The 20,920-nt window shown below is 40.4% G+C and overlaps 1 protein-coding gene across 1 annotated transcript; it reads right to left on the bottom strand.

The window, feature by feature from the left end:
- Positions 1 to 1,177: 1,177 nt before the first annotated feature.
- Positions 1,178 to 20,645, bottom strand: LONRF1 (LON peptidase N-terminal domain and ring finger 1). The gene is made up of 12 exons (XM_056332001.1): positions 19,891 to 20,645; positions 13,557 to 13,675; positions 11,773 to 11,895; positions 11,038 to 11,184; positions 10,350 to 10,587; positions 10,174 to 10,264; positions 9,220 to 9,334; positions 8,546 to 8,667; positions 7,173 to 7,331; positions 6,884 to 7,046; positions 6,352 to 6,504; positions 1,178 to 4,811 (listed from the first exon to the last, which is right to left on the bottom strand). The coding sequence occupies exons 1-12, from the start codon at positions 20,507 to 20,509 to the stop codon at positions 4,653 to 4,655; spliced, it is 2,208 nt and encodes a 735-aa protein (XP_056187976.1). The 5' UTR covers positions 20,510 to 20,645; the 3' UTR covers positions 1,178 to 4,652.
- Between the last annotated feature and the right edge of the window lie 275 nt (positions 20,646 to 20,920).

Below are 20,920 nucleotides of genomic sequence, written 5' to 3'. Positions count from 1 at the left end.
AAGGACTTAGTTCCTGAAGAGTATGCGCCAAGTGTAAAGAAGATCTTAGACTTGGAGAAGACAGAAGATTTGTTGTTCCCTGTGGAAGGTAAAATTCAAAACTTAAAGAAGGAATTAAGATGTATGTGCATGGAACCTACTGAAAGAACTAAGGATAACAGCTTTTCTTCTCTCCCCTCCTGGTGACAGATTTCATCAACAGTAGGAGGATATCCTGATAGAAAAATAGTGCAGCAAACAAGTTGCCAAAAGCTCAACAGATGCTTGAGAATATCAAACATCAAGTTCGAGTCTTTTTCAAGGACAGAGCTTTTCACAGAAAAGAACAGGTTGTCTTTCATAGGAACTCGGAGCTTCCAAGATAGATACCGAGATTTCCTCCAAGGGGCAGCTGGCTGAAACGCCTGATAAACAGCCCTGATACATTGGCATAGGGAAGGGGACGGGCTGCGGCAGCCCCAACAAGGAGCCCTCAGTAAGAACTAAGCACAGTCTGGTGCAAGGCTGGGGGACGGTGACAGGAACACACAGAAAATGGAAAAAGATAAAACCTCCAAACCGCCACCACCCTACAGCAGCATCAGGGAGAAGCCACCCCACTCTGCCAAGCACCTTGTATAGCTCTTTACGCTGATAAAAATATTCGTAGCTGGCAGATCGGAAAGCTCTTGAGAACGCAAAGAACAACGCTCACCAATTAGATGGTATAATTAAGGAGTTTCAGACGCCAAGCTTGAGAATTTCTATTTGGATTGGAAAGCGACTGTATTTGTCTTAGTTTAGCACAACTCCCTGTCCCCAGTTTCCCATTACATCATTTCCCTTTTCTAACACACTTGGACATCTAGTGAATGGCCAGCTTCCTAGCTAGTACAGATTCATATTTAGTCCGCTTTAAAAATAATTTCCAACATAGGATATTCTTCCATTTACTTACCAAACAAAACCCCTCAGCTAGAAATATAAAGACTTTTTTATCAACTTCTTTCTCACTAACATTCAAGCCTCTTTGTCCCAGAGAGCCTGCCACATCCTTGCAGGCGCTCCTGACTGCATTTCAGCTACATCACTGGTACTATCACTACTGCAATTACCCACGGTGAAATCCTGCTATTGGCTTTCTCTTGTAAAAGCACTTGCAGTCATGAGCACCCAGGAAAGTACAACTTCACCAAACTTAAGGCTCAAAACTCAGTAGACTCTTTATTTTGCTTTGTTTTGGTAAAGGCTTTAGAATAACTTACATCCTAGCATTAAACAAACTGTGGCTTTATTTATGCACATAAATGAGAGGGCAATAGGCAGATTTCAGTGTGATACCAAGTGGCATGGATACAATAATACTTAAACTGGTATCTCATGTCTACTCACTAATGGAACCACCTTCTTCCATTAGAAATCCAGTTGTAGATAGACAGGTTTCTGCAGTCAGACAGTACTGAAAGAGCAACACCTCAGGCTTGGTCAGGTGCAGCCAGACAGTTATGGTTTGTCTCCTGCTCCTGAAGATGTGCTCAAAGCCAAAGTTTCAACCATTTTCTCTGGGAACTGTCCCTGCCCCAACTGGTAATGTCAAATGAGCAGCACCTTGCACTGTGAGACTCCCTTGTGCTGTCTTTCAGAAGAATGTTGTGTGGATCAGCTCTACCGTGTCTCACTTGTATCCAATGCGAATGAGGCTGTAGTAAAATTTCAGTATGTGGCAGGTACTTACCCCACCACACACACACACTCCGAGACAGAGCTCAAAAGGAACGGGTTGGATAATTTACAGAACCAAAGGGATGAGTGTACTGTCCTTCCAAGTCTTGTAAAGCCCCTAGCATCTGAATCTGGCCTAGTCTTTCAGGGGTTTCAGAGCAAACGTTTCTCCCAATTAACTTTCTAGCATCCCTTCAAGCTTCACAGCCACCTGCACCAACATATCTTACAGCCATCCTTGCATATTGTCCTTAAAGAAAGTTAGGCCCACAGAGAAACAGTTTGCTAGAATGAATGTTACAGATGAAGCCAGTTAAATAAACAAACAAACAAAAAAATCAAGTTAGACGGAGAAACACAAAGTTGCTGTTTCACACCAAGAAAACAAATTTCTGAACCTAAAGTCTGTTAGTTCTCACTTCAGGCACCAAGTTGTTAGAAGAAATGATGATTGGTAAGAGTAATTTAAAGTAAAAAGACTAGAGGTGAGTATTAATCATGAATTAAGAATTTCAGTGAGATCTTTGGCCACAATTTAGCAGAATGGGAAGAGGTCCTTGCCAGAAAAATTTGAAAACTACCTATCAGTTCTGGGCAGATACTTCTCCGTACAGTGACTTCAATCCCTCATGTTGAGGTTTACAACTTTCTTATATTAATATACACACACATCCAATTTATTGTATAGCTATTTACAGACCACCAGTCTTTTGAGACACATCTAGTTTTGTTCTTACACGTGAAGAACATGTCTATGTCAACTTGTCAGTCATGTGATCAAACAGGGAAGGTGCAACCCCGTAAACAAGGTGTCCCCACACTAACTTGGGGTAGCTCTTGCTGGCTGGTCCAGGGGTGCTGCCTGGTGAAGGAGTCATCCTTACATCATAACAGAGAACAGGAGAGGTTGACAATGTTCTTGACTGTTGCTCATCATCAGGTAAGAATTATCATTAACAGTTGTACCTTGCCTACATAGCAAGCGAGCTTTCCCCCTTTCCCTTTCACTCATGCCTAGATTGCTCACATTCCACTCAGGCTTAATTACATTGTCAACTTTATTATAATAATAAGTTGATCAAACTTGGTCCTTAGCCTGTTGCTGTTTTATTGTTTGATAGCTAAAGAACCCTCTTGCTGTGTGGCATGGGGCGGTGGGAGGAATCAAAAGAATAAGTGAGTGCTCCCCAAATTCAAACCCCTGTGTAAAGTACAGCACGGTATCTCTCCAAGGTACTTACTGACAGGTCTGTGCCAACATTCAGGCAAGCCTGTGCAGTTAGAATGGGGCAGAGCAAAGTGACAAAATCTGGTCCACAAAACAACCATTTCAAAGAATTCCAACCTGAAAATCCTCTTAAAAATCTTTCCTCCCCATTCTCAATTTCATAGCATTCCCAACAGCACCTACAATGATCACATTTGCGGAATAATTACTGAAGAGTAGTACTTACAATCAGTCTAGATGCAACATGTGTTAATCACAGTAACTTTGCTTTTTTTGCTGTTGCTGTTTCTTTGTAATGAAATTTTCTTGCGAAAGCATCTGATTAGCAAGCCTGTGAAATACCTAACAGTTCTGCAAGCACAGTTTCCTGCAATTTAAGTTTTGTGAAATGCAGACTTCATACCTGAAACTACCTTAATTTAAACAAAGTAGATACAAAAGCAGAACACCAGCAAAAACCTCATCTGGCCAATAAATGAGCCTGATTATGTCCAATACCAATTATGTCACAAAGTGCTGGCCACCTTGATGTAGGTTAAACAGCAGCTTCTGGATTTACTTGAGAATCCAGAATAGAAGCACATGGAAAACAAAAGTGATCTTTAGTTTCTGATAAAGTTAAAAATATTACAAACGTTTAGCTTTTATTGAAAATTAAATATATTAGCAAAAGCAAGATTTAAGAAATATTTTACAAATGATTTACATACAAGAAAGCCAGTATCAGACATATTCACAAATATGCAAACCTTTAATTACAAAAAGTACCTATTGGCAGCATGATGCTAACCTCGCCACTGCAGTGTGCTCTACTATTGATATGAATAAGGCATAGAACTCACATTTGCACCAACTTAAAAAGTTCAAATAAAACTTTAAGCTTTTAAATCCTGGATACACAATCCCCAAACACACACACACACACTCTCTAAGATTTCTTCTTCTAAGCTCTATAAACTAAGTGTGTGCTCTGGAAGAACAGCCAGCCTGAAAAGCCCCGTAGAAATTTAACCGGTACTAGCATTTAGTTTTCAGTTTCCTCTTTAACATGTACAGGCCTAGGTTTGTAAACCATATTCACAGTTTAAGTATTTTTAGACAGAAGTACCTTTTTTTTTTTGCATTTGTTCCTTAAAATTGGCTCTCACTTCAGCATACAGTTCATATTGTCAACTGTTTCGTGATGCATATATTTACAAGATAACTTAAAATTCTGTGCCATGTTCACGGTCAAGATAATTCAACAAGAGTAGTAATGTTCAACAGTGACATTCAATACTACTTTTCAAATATTTGTGCAAACAGCAAAAGAACAGTTGTACGAGGCAAACATTTGCAAAACCTTTAATACCTCCTCAATGTTGTAAACTTGGACTGTCAGCCTAAGTCCTATACTTCCCACAGCTTTAAAAAGTCAGTGGCTAAAATTATCAAGTCTCAAAAAGGTTCTCTTCTACATAGTGCAAATTGTAATGTAGATAACGTGAAAAACATATCTAGCTGGATTGACTTTGTGCAATCGTCAGTGGTCTTCTCTCATAGTTGAAGAAAATGTGCATTCAAAGAACCACATGGTTCAGGAAGTCAGGAGGGTGGGGAGGAGAGAGAAAAAGCAGTTCCACTACACTTCTCAAACCAGTGCTAGATGTGCAAAGGCAGCAAAAATTCCAGCTGCTACTACAACCAGAACAGAGTAACTTTTCAGGAAGACCCAGGTGGTTAGTCACTTGGACTGGTCTCTAGAAAAATATGTGAGTATATGTTGGATTTTTATCAGACGGTCTTTTAAAGACATCATGGAGAGAACTGACAGCTGATATCTGGGGTCTACTGGGAGAACAGCTAGAAGCCACCAACACCAAGCAGGACCATTGGGCATTGCCTAAAAACAAAAGATAAGTTGGTTACCCATAACCAATGCAGTATAGTTGACTAACATGAAGACATTAAAAGACAAAGTGGTCAATGACAAAGACTAGTTTAAAGTTTGATACTAACTAGAGAATTCCACATCCGTGAGATCAGATGGGTTCTGAAGGGATCTCTTCTGATCCCTCCCCAGCTGAGAAGTCAAAGTATACTTAAACTAAGCTTGATAAAGCAATTATTTTTAAGACAACAAAGGAAGCTCATAGCTTCCTTGGGAAAAGATTGCTAAGTATAGGACAATCACCTAATAACAAACCTCCCTGATAAAAACCGAATCCATTATCTGTCATGCTGTTCTTAAGGCTTGAGTATTCTCGAAGCCTAATGTTTTCATTACAATTGTCTTGTTACATTTGAAGGGCTCCTCCATCACCTCCCAATTCCACTCCCTTCTCATTACTTCCTAGACAGAGCATGACTACTGAACTAGTTTCTTCTAGGTTGATAAAACATACTATGGAGCTTTTTCCTGTATTTTATTCAATTCTTTACATTAAGCCTTAGATGTTAAGCCCAGAACTAGACATAACACTCCTCAGCAGAGGTCCTATCACTGCAGAGAAGATTAATTACCTCAAATGACTTGCAAAAATATTACTGGTAGTGGTACGCTGAAGGATGACTTTCTCTCCCCCTGCATCTGTAACGCACTGTTGACACATTTGTCTTCCATCATAAATCTCAGGTACATACTCACAGTGTTGCTGACCTGCTAGTTACCCTGGTTTTGCACACTTACTCATCTTTCCTAGTACGTTGTTTTAAGTCCTTTTTTTTTTTATTCAATTGTTCTAAAATCACTTCTGAATTCATGCACTGGCCTCCACAGCATCTACAGTCCCCCCTGATTGGTTTATATAGTCTCATAAAAGTATCTAGCAGACGGGTGAGGGTCAGGCTCTTTCAAGACCCCACTTAATATATAATTCCACTTTGAAATCCAAATCTTACGTATCTTTAAATGCTACTTTTCTCCAGCCTCCATTCTCTCAGGATCTCATCAACCTTCATTAGTTGTTTACAATAATCATTAAAATAGATTGCTGCAGCTAGTTTCTTAAGAAACATTCATCAAATCCTACCAGCTGCAGCAGTTTATGGCACTAACTCAGAAAGGAGGAAAGTGTTGTGATTACCTCTTTGCTGAAGATTACTGCCTGCACGTATCACAGGGAAGAAAATACAGGGTTTTTTCCATTTGAATTCTAACATCTTTACATAAACCAACAGTTCAAAATGCTACTGGAACTTAAAGTGTTCTCAGTTTAGTAGTTTTATCTCCACAGCAGCATATCATCCTTCCCTGCAAAACTGCTGAACAGTGACAGAATTGCCTTTTGTGGCTCATTATAACAGAAAACAAGATACAAGACTTACTGCCTACGAAGCTGGGGAAAAAAGCTAGTTTTTTTCTTTTAATGTTTAGTAGTCATTAACAGAGGGTTTATTTTGAAAAATAAGCACCTAATAGTTGATACTAAATGATGTCTCACCTGTATATTTTCCTCCCTGTCAGGCATTGGCCCAAAATGCTGAAGAATTTGAGTGCGAAATTTGTTTCTTAAGTTTTGGAACCAACTGCAGGCCTGATTGTAAACAAAATTGTGAAGTTCTCTCAGTTTCTTTAGTTCTTCTGCATCAGCAACCTATAGGAGGAATGAAAATATCATTAGAGATAAAGAAACAATTAAGGTGTTTAAACTAAAATTGAGAAACATTCAACTATATTTAAATATATTTCTTGCATTCTCCTAAACCTTGATTGCTAATGACTGAATAGTAAAGAAGTCCTGTGATATTTTTAAAAGTTAGTTTCAAACTATTGTTCAAACAAAACCCATAGGATTTCTTTGTTGCTTTATAATAATAAAAAAATTAAGCTAGCTTCCATTTCTTTTGCGTGCTGGCACTGAATCTTCCACTGGTCCAGGGACCTAAAAATTTGAAACAGAGCTCTCAAGAACAAACGAAGCAAAAATCTGCAGGCGTTAACACTAGTAAGTATTTAGACAGAATTCTGGATACCTTAACATCTTCCAAATATTCAATGTCTGCAGTGCAATAACCATCTTTCATCCCTCTCCGTAAAACTCTAAATCTCTTTCCACCAACTGTATCAACAACAGACCGTCCATCAGGTAGAAAATGAACGTTCCTAATTTGCAGCATGCAACCATAATCTGCAAAACTAGAAAAAAGACCTTGTCAGTAATGCAATTATATAGCTCTGAAAAAACACTTCTTAGATTAAAAAAAAAAAAAAAAAAAAAAAGACATAAGAGATGACATGCTTAGAATTAGGATGTAAACCTACCTGTTTTGAGCATCACTTATACACATCCCAAACTGTTTAGTTCCAGTTTCCATACTTCTGCGAATCATTAGTCGGTATCTTGGCTCAAACACATGTAGAGGGCAAGGCACAGTAGGATATGCCATAGTGCAAACAAACATCGGAACATTCTTGGTCAAGCTTCAAGAGAACATCAAAAGCAATACGTGACTTAAATATCTAAGCACTGAGCTATGCCAAGACAATAATTTTTTTCAGTATGTTTGCTGTATTTCAGTGGTGCACTCTTTTCAAAGTTTAATAATAAGCACATTGCAATAACTTTCATAAATAACAAAAACATACTAACAGTGACTGAATACCTATGTACTAGTTTGAATACATCCTGGACAGTAAGCCTCATAGTTATCTAGTTCGTAGTATCTAGTCAGCGAATGAAGGCCTTTGTTTTGAGGACAGGGGTGTTAGTTACATTTTTCCTTTTTGTTTTAGTTTGAGCTATACAAGCCATTATGCCCTCAGAACCACAGTTTTCCTGGAACTAAAAAGATGTAGCAGTAACTAGTAACTACATAGTAGCCATGTCACCACTTAGATTATTTTGAGTGAGGGACTCCAGATCACAAGATGCAACCCAGGGTGTAATTTCTACCTTGCAATATGCCTCAGCACACCTAATTGAAAAATACCATATTTTTTTCATGATATCTTATCAAGTATGTACAGTTGATAATTGATACAAACAAGTTAGCATTAAAACATTACCAGTTATTTAATTTTAACACCTTTCAGACTATAAAACATAATTCTAATGTATGGATTCGGTTACATAAGTTGCATGAGCTACTGGTTTAAATAGTTTTCCAATATTCATGTCTACAATACACAATGCTTTATATATCGGAAGGAAGTCTACTAGAGGTAAACATCAAGATCACAACAAAATCCAAATGATTTCTTTTCATCACACCTATCTATCATTATACAATTAACATCTATCCTGAACTGCTTTGAAAGAAATTCAAGTATCCCAGACTCTGCAGCCAACTCAAGAGGACAATTCCATTCACAGCAGTGAAGTGAAAATTGAAGCTTCACGACAGTGCATGCAGAAAGAGAAACAGAAGGGCAAATGTATTCTGTAGAGGACTTAAGAGCCTCACATTGCTGCTATCAAACTGTGATTTTTTTATTTCCACAGTAGCTAAAAAAAGTTAATTTTCTGAAATACCTAAGACCCCAAATTAACATGACTTTATACTCCTTCTTGCATCTATAATATGCCATTATTAATAATCACCAAAACAATAAAACACTTCTAAAAAGGATTTCCATACTGCTTCCATACATACATAGACCTCTCAAGTTTTCTAGATAAAAGACAGCAAGCTTACTTTGAGTGTTCAGCAGTTTCTTCAGCATGAATTCTTTTTCTCTCACACAATTCATCAGACAGATACTTCATTATTAATTCCTCCAGCAGTTCTGTGATGCTATATTTTCTGCTTGCAAGGTACTGTTAGGCAATTGAAAAAAATATATTAGGTTTTTTTTTTTCATATATATTAACAAGAGGCTTGAGAAAATGCAGCTTTTATTTAAAACCATAACATATGAAATGTGTCATGAATTGAACATATGAAACCTACAGCTCTGAAGTTCTTATGTTTCATTACTTAACAGCTCACATTACTGTAATATTTGAAAATTAGATTCTCTACTTTAATTCTTAGTGTCTGACAATTCAAGTGTCTAACTTAGTTTGTACTTCTATGCTTACCAGAGACAGAATTGATTTCCTAGGTTATACAGCCATACAAATACGAAAACCAAAGTTTAAAAAGACTTAGGATTTAATTACATCAATATAGTAGATGGTCACAGAAACATAAAACCTCTAAGACCCTGAGGCAAGCCTAACCAACTTGTATTGACAAAGTTTGTCTCAGGTTTTTCCTTTCTAGCAGCGATCCACAACACAAGTGAATCCAAGTTGCAGGGTTTAAGTGAAACAGCCTTTAAAATGATAACAGTATTTGTATTTGTGAACTCTACTGAGAAACAGTACCTCTTTCAAACTCTCCTTACAGAGTGGACACTGAGGAGCATGATCTAAACACCGTTCCAAGCAACCTTTGCAAAACGTATGTCCACAAGGGGTTGTCACTGGCTCAAAGAATAGCCTGAAACAAAGTTATTAGAAGTTAGATGCCATGGCAAGTGTGTTTTGCTAAAAAGTCAGCGATCAACCTCTTTAATTTTTAAGACTAGTTATACTATAACAAAGAAGAGAAAAATTAATCCCATATCTCCTTATTTTACTTTTAATCCTATACTGCAGTTCGTTTCAATTCAACACTACACAGTTTTCGTTTTCTGATGAATCTGGACATACTTCAACACTCTAAATACCTAAACATTTATCTCAACGTATAAAGATTGTGGTTGCACTACACAGAGATTCAGAATACCCAAAATTAAGTGATTCTTTGAGGAGCTAAGTTGTTTTAATAGAAGCATCATACACTAGTAACAGAACTATGGACAGTTTAGTATACATAATATGTTTTAAGGTATTTATTCTGAAAACCAAGACAGTAAGAGCTTTCAAATACATCAGCTACATTTAAGTAGACTAACATGCTGAAGTATCTACATGTCCTAGACAAGTATGCGGTTCACAAGCAATGCTTCTAAGCATTACCCTTCCCAAAATAAAAAGTTTAATAGTTCTATTGACTGAAGAAAACCTGTAACATTTAACCACAAAAGATCCTGTCCTTTTAAAGTTACTGGTTAGCAATGCCAAGCTTAATTTAAAAAGCAAGCTGATTAAAATAATGCTGTATTATATTCCACTATAGCAAGTGACACATTTAAATAAGCAGGGATAGAGGAAGGCTGAAAAGTATTGACTCATACCAGAACTCATCACAACCTATATGTACCTGAGTTTATATGTGTAGCAGGTATGGGGCCAAACATCTATAATGGAAATACTAATCAAGGAGAAAAATCTTACCTCATACATAGAGAGCACTCAAAATCTGATACATCAATCAGATCCCCTGGAATTGTTCCAAAAACCAGTGTCATGTCCCTTTTTGTACTTTCTAAGGAAACATAAGACAAAATAGTCCTTCAAAAAAAGGCGCAAGTCAGTAAACACTTTACATTTCAATGTAAGTGACTGTTTACCTCCTTGCTTTTTGTGTTTGTTTCTTCCATCTTCACACACAACTGTATCCTGTTCTGAAAAGGAAAGCTTTCTTTTCAACAAAGCACCTTTTTCTTGTCCAGAGAGAAGGGGTTCAGAAGACACTCTCTTTAAGCCATCTTCCTTGGCAAGGTCTTTTGTTGAGTTAAGAGCATGGGCAGACTGTGTGCGATTTAAGCTTCCACTAACAGGCTCCAGTACATCTGATCCTTCTAAACTCTGTAATGGTAAGATGAACGAAAGTGTAGTTAGAGTAACACAAATCTAAGTATGCAAGATGTGAACATGCAAAGATATACAAGTCAAACTGACACCCATAGTTAGTTCATTAGTTAACTAAAGAAATTTAATAAGACAGTACTCAAATTTGCTTAGCGTTAACAAATTACAAGTCTTCACCTGCTTCAAAGAGAACAAAACTTGTATTTCTCTTTATTTTGAAGTCACTAAAATAAAATCTCAGCACCTTCTAATAAGTAGTTCACTGGAATGAGGAGTCTAACTCTCCAAATGAAAATACATTACTTCCAAATCACAATTCTTTTCTTCCAATTTAGCTAATTACAGAAAGTCAGCATTTAGGCTGGAAAGTATGACAAATAAGGATATCAGAACACCTGATGTTTGCATATCGGGCAAGGAGGAAACTTATCCTATAGGTTTTTTTACCTGCTCAGGACAAAGCTGTAAGTTACAGTAAGACTCGGTCACCTCAGAACTAAGTATAAAAGGTTTGTTTCGAGTATGCGGTGAATTCCAAGCAGATTCCTTCAGACTCTCTCCTAACTTCTCTGGTGACAGCACATCACACAATGTCTAGAAAACAAACAGCTAAATGTTCATAATAATGAAAAAAGATATAGACATAGCTCCATTATAAAACTACATACCAAAAATAAGAATTTAATCTATATGGAGTTATCCTCAAAACCAGAGCTTTATTTAAGCATAACTGAGAAAGAACGATTGAAAACAAGTTTACATAGCTGTATTACTAAAAATAAATTTATCCAGAAATCTTTACTACAAATGAGTGAGCTCTTCAGATAGACATTATCAATTCAATATCATGCATCAACAAAATTTTTCAATGTAATTTTTATTATCAAAGAAAAACTGTTGCGCTCTGGGCACAGAAGAGTACAACTTGCTGCCTGCTTTCCAGTTTTCTAGATTTTCATTTAATAACTTCAAAAGCCTATGTACTTATAAACATGTGCTTAAAACATGTACATTAGGGCTATCTCTTCAACATAGTATGATATACCTTGAAAATAAATAATCTGCCACCTGAACCTTCTCTGTATGTATTGAAGATTTTTACATGCTTAAAGCCTACCATAATGGGAGTTTTATAAAAGAATCACATCAGAGAGAGTAATCCAGTTTCAAAAACAAAATTACCCTTTCTACTTCTAGCTTGGCTGGAAGAAAGTCCTCATCAAGGGCTAAGCACTGTAGAAACAGTTGTAAGGCATCACCTACAAAGCCAGAGTCTTGCAGCACTTTTCCTTTCCGGAAGTAGACCTGAAAAACAGATACCATGAAGACATTTCTATCAAGTACGCAGAACTGCAGTATTCATCTTGCAGGCACTACAACAGAATTAGAACCCTCCATGACAAGAAGAATGTAGCTCCTCAACAAACTTCAGCTGTGCACAGTGTGGATGACCTACATGCCTTGTCTAACATACATTCCCTACAGTGTTTGAAAAGAGTCATGGGGCAGTCTGGTGTTAGTCTCCTTCCGGTTAACTTGCTTTGCCTTACATGCTTAGCGCTGAATACACAAAAAGCCTTAATTTCCCTCTTCTGTGACCCTTTGGAGGGGAAGAAGAGTGACAGGAAATGCAAATTATTACTTAACTTCATACAACGGCTTACCAGACACCTTTTTTGCCCTCTGTTTCATTAAAAGCCTTACGGTTCCAGCCTGCAGGAGAAGGATAGCTAGAAAGAAAACAATCCACACGACCATGTATCCCTTATATATATCTTAATCTATATTTTTAAAACAAAACAATAAACTTCTGGAAATCCTTCCTCCAACTATATTTTATTCTTGAATACTGGACAACAGCTAGGAAAAAAAAATAATCTGTGCACTGTTTTTCCTGAAAGGGGGGGTGGGGGTGGGGGGGGGTGGGGAAAGAGAGGGGAAAAAAAAAGACTACTAAATTTTCCTGAATCTACCTATAATTATATTACGTTGGAACTAAGAAGTCCCTTACTCAATTTATGTCAGTTTTAAAAAGTTGTATTTGCACTAACATAAGTCCAAGTTAGACAAAAGAAGTTTTCTAACAAAAGTTAGATAAAACAACAATACCTAGTTGTAGATGAGATTTTGGATAATGAGCCAGAAACTGAAATTAAGAACAAACAAACAAAAAAAAAAACCCAGAGCGCAGTTTCTACAGAACAACTGCCAGTATTAACAGCAGGATCTGTTAAACAAGGCTGTCAGATAAGGGTATGCATCATCTTTGATGGATTTGGGCAGTTTCATTAAGATGTATTCTGAAGAAGGAAAGTATGCTAATCCTCCTACCAAGCTCAGTTAAGTAAGGTTTCTTTCCAAGCATACAGAAAAAAAGTAGACAGTACTACCAATGCTGAAAAGCATAAAGCAGGATGCTCCCTGAATATGCAGTAGCTGTGGAACTGCTGAACACAGGAGATACCAAAACAGCAGCAGTTACCTCCCCTTGTGTGGCAAGACCTTGCTGCTCCTGCTGTGCTCAGAATTTAGACAGTGCTGCAGTCTCTTACAGTTATGCAGTGCCTTACAATTCTGAAAGCCAGTGACTCCCCAGCTGCCTGCGCTATTTGCAAAGCTCAGTTCCCACTGGGTTTCTTTGAGCTTTTCAGCAAAAGAATAGCAGTGTCCCTCTCAACAAAAAATAAGAAATAAACAAAACAAACCCCAGCTGTCACAGGTTACATTACCATAAACTATCCCAACTCTAAGTATGTTTGTCAATCAACTCCAACCTGCTGTACTCATCAGTAACCTGTAACTATAAGTAACTATTTTAAGATACCATTCAGCATTTTGCATGTGTTACAAGATGATGTTTAAGGTAGCTGACCTAGGTTCTTAACTTGATGCAAGTATAATTTAGAGTTCATTAATTTTATAGATAAACACAGATTTTGAAAAATGAAGAGTTCATATCAACTCACCTCTGGCCAATTTGGCATTTTAGAAATAACAAAATTTAGATCTTCTATGGCTGTTTTATATTCTTGGAGGCCAACATATGACTCAGCACGGTAAATTCTTAGCATCAAGTCACTGGAATCTGAAGACAAAGTAACATTTTTAACAATTCAGAAATATGTAATTTTTAATTAGATATGCTTTCATAGTGATATTTCATAAACACACTTTCTTGTACAATACTTTCAAAATTACTGGAGTACATTCTCCCCTGCCCCCCAGTTATTAAAAGTGGCAGTAATTCCAGGCTCATGTCTTTCAAGCCAAAGATCAAATTTTGGACCCTCTAATGTATTGCAGCAACAATAAAATATATTTTAAAGGATCTATCACTGAGGTCAACAGAATAAAGTATTGCTCAGTACTACTGCACAACAAAAAATGAGGACTAAGTAGACTAGCTTTATATTACACTCATTCAAACCCACAGAAATCTGGGAATTCAGTGCACATATTAAAAAGTCTAAATATTACAAAGTTTGCTTTCAAACATTTCGGTTTTTCTTTAGGCTGTCATTTGTTTTTATAATGCCCAACCTCTTCCAACTATGGCTGGAGACACACATGCCACTTTCACAATGGCATCCATCTGGTTAAGTACCAGAATTAGGCTTTATCACCATGTGGTCTGAAAAGTGATAGCCAGTACCAGAAAGCCTTTAATACCAGCTGGCAGCCCTGTTGTAAGGAGTCGTACTAGTGGAACTTCTGCAATGGGAAAACATTAGTATGTGTTCAGTAAAGACAAATTCTCATGTCCATACAGCATTTTGCACTTTTAGTAAAGCAACCTCTAAATGGGAAGCACACTCATCTCCATGCCACTAAAACTACAGTTTTCATAACACAACTTACTGTAGTTATTGTTTGGAAAAAATGCCAGCACGCTGCTTTGTTCTTGTTTTTTTTTAAAGAAAAACATCCTTGTTTTTCATTGAATGAGATAAGTCAAACATCGGTCTACTGTAAATGATACTAAAATTAAATTGTTCTTTAAGTATATTTCAACAAGGTTTTCTTCAAGGGGATAATTTCAAATCAATATTCTATCTTGGCCTATTCTAAATGTCTAGTTTAAATTTTCATGTTTTCCAACATGAGCTTGTTTTACATTTAAAAGCCAAACTGGTCAATATTCCCATGTATTCCAACATATTGCTTTATATTTAGATCCACAATGCTACATGTGAAAAAAACTTAAGGAAAAAGAGAGGGTTAAGAAAATCAAACCTCAGGGAAGATTTCACAGTTGAAACCGAAGTGTCTTTCTGATATGAGTTGTCTTTCGAGTTGACTATTTCCCTTCAAATACAAATATTCCCAAACCTGGTTCGTTTGGTTTTTATTTTATTTTAGATATAATAAAATGTTTGCATGAACAGAAGTTTGGGAAACTGTCTTTGTCTGACTTAAATACTAGTTATACAAGCAGAACAACTCTGAAGCCTGCTTTCCCGTGGCTTTGTGTTTTGTGATCCTGTAGCCTAGTAAGGCAGGAGCTCAGATCACACTCTTCAGACCATTTTCTCTATTGTATTTGAGTCTTTGTTGCCCAGCAGAGTTAGTACCAAACCAAATTCTCTTCTTGAAAGGCAGCAGTAAGTGCAGGTCTTTGTACTCTGATAAGCTACCTATTTGCACACAGAGGGAGCTCATCTTTTTTAGACTTTCAAGCATATAACATGACCAGAGGAACTCTCAGACTTCTTTCCTGGGGGAGGGTGAAGGGTAGTTTGAATATAAAAATGTAAGTTCAAATCTACAGCAGGTAGACATTTTGTCCATTTCTTTTTCAAACAGAAAAGCATAATTCCAACTGAACCGGTACAAAACAAAAGGCTAAATCAAGCGGAGTTTAATTGGGACCCCAATTCTGCTGCTGAACACACACAAATGCTGCCAATTAATGATTAATGCATGTAAAAAATTGGGTCTCAATATTTGCAAGACCAAAGGTGGCAGGTCACAAGTGGTGTTCCCCAGGGCTCAGTACTGGGGCCAGTTCTGTTTAATATCTGTATCAATGATCTGGATGAAGAGAACTAGTGCACACTCAGTAAACTTGAAGACAACACCACGTTGGGCAGAGCATTGATCTGCTCAAGGGTAGGCTGGATCAATGAGATGAGGCCAATTTTGTGAGGTCCAACAAGGAGAAGTGCCAGGTTCTACACTTGGGTCACAACAACCCCACACAACACCACAGGCTTGGGGAAGAGCAGCTGGAAAGCTGCCTGGAGGAAAAGGACCTGGGGATGTTGGTCAAAAACCAGCTGAACATGAGCCAGCCGTGTGCCCAGGTGGCCAAAAAGGCCAACAGCATCCTGGCTTGTACCACAAATGGTGTGGCCAGCAGGACAAGGGCAGTGATCGTCCCCCTGTGCTCAGCAGCACTGGTGAGGCCGCACCTCGAACACTGTGTTCGGTTTTGGGGCCCTTATGACAAGACAGACACTGAGGTGCTGGAGCGTGTCCAGAGAAGGGGAACGGAGCTGGTGAAGGGTCTGGAGCACAAGTCCTATGAGGAGCGGCTGAGAGAACCAGGGGGTGTTTAGTCTGGAGAAAAGGAGACTGAGGGGAGACACTGCTCTCTACAGCTCCCTGAAAGGAGGCTGTATCAAGGTCAGTGCAAGTCTCTTCTCCCAAATAACAAGCAACAGGACAAGAGGAAATGGCCTCAAGTTGCACCGGGGAGGTTTAGATTGGATATTAGGAAAAAGTGCTCCACTGGAAGGGCTATCAAGCATTGGAACAGGCTGCCCAGGGATGTGGTTGAGTCACCATCCCTGGTGGTATTTAAAAAGATGTGTAGATGTGGTGCTTAGGGATGTGGTTTAGTGGTGTACTTGACAGTGCCAGGATAACAGCTGGACTTGATCTTAAAGGTCTTTTCCAACCTAAATGATCTATGATTCTATCTACATCTATACATTCAATTTTGTAGCTATAATTTCTTTGTTTTGTAATTGTGAAAACATCATTTTGCAATATTTCAGCATATATTTTAACATTTACCACCTAAAGGGAAGATGCAAAACTATTTCAGATCCTTATACCAAAGACTAAACAGAGCAGAAATCTGTGCTTGAATTTTCAATTTCAGTAATCCAATATATTGTAAATACTGAAATCACTCACTTCTAGCATACCCAAAGACAAATGATTTTAATAAAAAAGACACCAGGTACTTTCAGTGCAGAACTGTGTGTACCAGTTATTACACTAACAGGAAAGTATACAAAGGTGTACACACAAAAACCCACTCATTATGTGTTCTTTTTTTTATATTCCAAAGCATATGCTCCTGACTACTGTCGTCATAAACATACTGATAAATGGACCACCTCTGATCTGATCCTGCATGCTTTTTATATGGTTCTTAACAATATACAGAATTCTTCAAAATAAAAAGACATGCACATCACAACCACTGTGCAGAGAAAACTTTAGGACACAGTATTTATTAATACATGACTACAGAGTCACCACAATGATCAGGGGTTGGAACACACAACCCACAAGAAGAGGCTGAGAGAACTGGGCTTGTTTAGTGGAAAACAATTCCCAGAGCCCTTGGGAGAACCCAACAGCCTTCCAGAATCCAAGAAGAGGCTACCTAGAAGACTCTTTACTGAAGTGCATGGGGGGAAAGACCAGAGACAATGGTTATAAACTGAAAAAAGGGTAGTTCAGACTTGAAATAAGAAGACAATTTCTCACTATGAGAATAGTGAACCTTTGAGCAGGTTGCCCAGACAGGCTGTGAAATTTTCATCCTTGTAGGTTTTTATCATCCAGCTGGACAAAACCTTAAGCAAACTGCTCTGGCCTCAGTGTTTATTCTGCTTTGAACAGGAGATTGATTGGTCAACAGACCTCCTGAGGTCCACTCCAGCAGGAATGAGTCTGTGATTCAGACCAAACTCAAGCCTATTAGCTGTGTGTTTCAGGACACTTGATTAAAGACAAGCTGCACTTACATTTTAATCCAACAGACTTCCTTTAACTAACCTATTCCATTTCTACTTCTGCAAGGAATATACTAACCATATTTTTGAAAATACACTAACCACATTTTTCAAAAGTCACTTTTGTACCATGGCAAATACTTCTCTTTCAGATGTTTCAAGAAATGTAAGAAAGTTACAAAAAGATGCCATTTGAGTAAAGGTTTAGTGCCAATGCCTTACTTAGGACATCAGATTTATTTTTATCACAATTTTTTATTTTTCTATTTGCATTAAGAAGAATCAGAGATGAACTAGCAATGAGGAAACATTGAAACAGAACATGAAAGATTTTAAACATGAACACATTTCTAATGCTATGGTTTTTCATCTCTAAGTGTTTTCAAGATTCATGTTCTGTAGGAAGATAGTAAGTGTACCAGCAGCTATTAATTAGCTCTCTATTGGCCTGAAATCACCTTCCATTTGTAGTTGTGAGCCTACAGCTCTAAACTCACATTTAACATGTCTGCATTCTGATTCATGAAGTTCTTCAGTACTTTACCAGAATACTTGGAATATCGATAGTTCTTCAGTAGGACTGGAGACACAGGAAATAGCTGTACAACGGATCTTAAACTGAGCTTCTAGCACATAATTGCAGCGCATGTACTGAATTTGAATAATAAAATTTGAGATAAGCATCACAGCTGGTAACTATTTTCAAATTTTAAACCTGTTCTAAAGCCAGAATTTAAGCTATAGCTTCACAAAACAAGGAATCCAAGTTCTTTCCCCATAGATACCTAAATCATATTGCCAAATCTATAAAATAAGGATTAACTAGACCCTAGAATTAATTTTCTCTTTTATTCTTTCAAAGCAATCTTGAAACACAAAACAGGTCCCCTGTTTGTGTGATCAGTATGTGATGAATAATAGATGACAGTTTGTATCCTGAAGGCCACTGATTTTTGACTCCATTTCTTTTGTGACCTGTATGAGTCAATGCTGTACTTCAGAACACACAAAGAGGAAAGGTCTGCTCCATACAGTTCCAAGGTTCAAAACAGAATCACCACTTTCTCAGGTCACATCTATGCCATATCCTGCACTTTGGAAACACCTTGGCAAATAACGTAGAATTGAAGGCCACAACTGAACCTCTTCAAATTAGATTGTAAAAAGGCATATAAAATATATCTGAGATTTAATCCCACCTACACTGAAAACAGTTTATTCTGGAACTAGATCTAATGAATCTCCACAGAACAGATTGGAAGGATTAGTCTTATGCAAGCTTTTGGTATTTTCTCCGCTACAGACAACTATACATACGTAATACACTTAAAATCTGTAAAAATATTAATTCCTAAATTTCTGAACAGAAATAAAACGGCACAAATGAAAACAGAACCCCACAGGTCACCCACAGGTGTCAAAATCCAGTCGAACAAAAAACAACAAAGGAACCTGGTACTGGATCCATCTAGGTGTATCCGTCACGCAAATCTGACTCGCTCTCTCTCTACAAAGACTAAACTGAAAAACTGACCGTCTCTCATGTGTCCATGGTACCGGTACCAGACATACCGCTGGCAACCGATACAGGCGAGCCTAAAAGCCTGCCTCTACCTCCCATCTTTGCACCCTCTCCCAACACTGTATTATAAAACTTCAACCACACCCACCTATGATGTCACTGCCATTACACAACCTGTCCCCCTCCGTGCCTGCCTGCTTATGCAACTGGGCCCGGCCTGCTGGGAATTGTCTTGGTGACACTTAAGACTGAAAATAGGTCTCTCTCAGGAAACAAGGTTAAACAGAGTAACAGAATTTCTCTGGTCCGTGCACAGCGGTTATCAAATACAAACCCGAACAAAGCCGCAAACTCTCCCGTGAGCACGTCCCACGAAAGTACGCGGGGGAAGGAAAAAAAAAATAAAGCAAAACGTGAAAGAAGCCGATGCTGGCGCCCCTCCGTGTCTCTGAGGCGCGCCCCACGACCGGGCTTGAGGCTCAGCCGAAGTGCGAACAGCTTCGCGTCCCGTAACCGGTCCCTCCGCTCCGCCAGACTAGGGGGAAGTTCCCTGAAGCCTCTCAAACTCGAAAAAAAAACTTTCGATGTTCTTTACCGGTCGGTTTCGCTCGCCGCCAGCCCCAGAGCAGGGAGCGGGGCCGAGGGGCCGGCGGGGAGCGCACACCCGCCGGCTCCGCCACACCGCCACCCCCCCGCCCACCGCCGGCTCGCTACGGTCCCGCCGGGGCAGGGGCGGAGAGCGAGGCGGGAGCCTGCGGCTCAGGCCCGGGGGACCGGTGGAGAACAGCCTGCCCCCTCCAGCCTTACCTGCTCGCAGAGCTTGGCCGGCGGCGCCCAGAGCCTCTCGGAAGCGGCCCTGGGCCAGCAGCTCCTCCAGCCGGCTCCCGGTCCTCGCCCGCTCGCACTCGCCCGGGAACCACTTCTCCGCCAGCTGGTTGAGGACGACGCTGGTCCGCAGCGGGGCAGCGGCCGTGCTGGTGCCCCCCGACGGCAGTAGCCAGTCCCGGCAGCGGCGGCAGCGGGCCCGCAGCTCCCTCCGGAGACAGCGGCGGCAGTAGGTGTGCCCGCACGGGACGGTGACCGGCTCGCTCAGGAACCTGCCGCAGCCGCAGCAGCGCAGCGGCCCCTCGGCCGCGCCCCCGCCCTCGGCCCCGCGGTCCCGGCTCCGGCCCAGCCCCTGCCGCAGGCGGTAGTTCAGCACCAGGCAATCCACCAGGGTCCCGAGGCGCTGAGGTCCGGCGAGGGGGCCGAGACACAGCGACGCCAAGGACGCGCCCACCACTTCCTTCAGGCGGTTCCCGGGCACCGGCCTCTCGCCCAGCCGCGGTAGCGGCTCCCGCTCCCCATCCGCCTCCTCGCCCGGGCTCCCGCTGCCGCCCGGCTCCGGCGACGCCTCCGAGCTCACGGCCACAGGAGAGAACGCCATCGGCTGCCCGGCTCCGGCAAGGGGGTGTGGCTCTCCGGCTCCGGCCGCCGGGCTCGGCTCCGCGCACGACGCTGAGGCACTGACGGCGCGGGGCGGAGGAGGAGGAAGCAAGGCACCCTCGCGGGAGGGGGGGGGGGGGGGACGGGACGACGACGGACTGTCACGTGCGCGCCTCTGCGCGCGCGACCCGGGGCCACGGTCCCCCGCCCTGCCGGGAGACGGCGGCGCGCGCCCAGCACTGCCCCCCTTTCAAACCGCTCCGCCGCGCGCCCTCACCCCGCCGGCTTACATAAAGCGCTACGTCACCTGACCGCCGGCCGGGCCGGCCATTGGCGGCGGGCGACGCCACGAGGGGGCGGGGCGCAAGGGGGAGGGCTCAAGATGGAAGGAGGTTACAAAACAGAGCGCCAT

Source organism: Falco biarmicus, chromosome 1, assembly GCF_023638135.1.
Source record: "Falco biarmicus isolate bFalBia1 chromosome 1, bFalBia1.pri, whole genome shotgun sequence".
Taxonomy (NCBI): domain Eukaryota; kingdom Metazoa; phylum Chordata; class Aves; order Falconiformes; family Falconidae; genus Falco; species Falco biarmicus.
The sequence above is the reverse complement of the archived record's forward strand: the minus strand, read 5'-3'. Positions and strand labels throughout refer to the sequence as shown.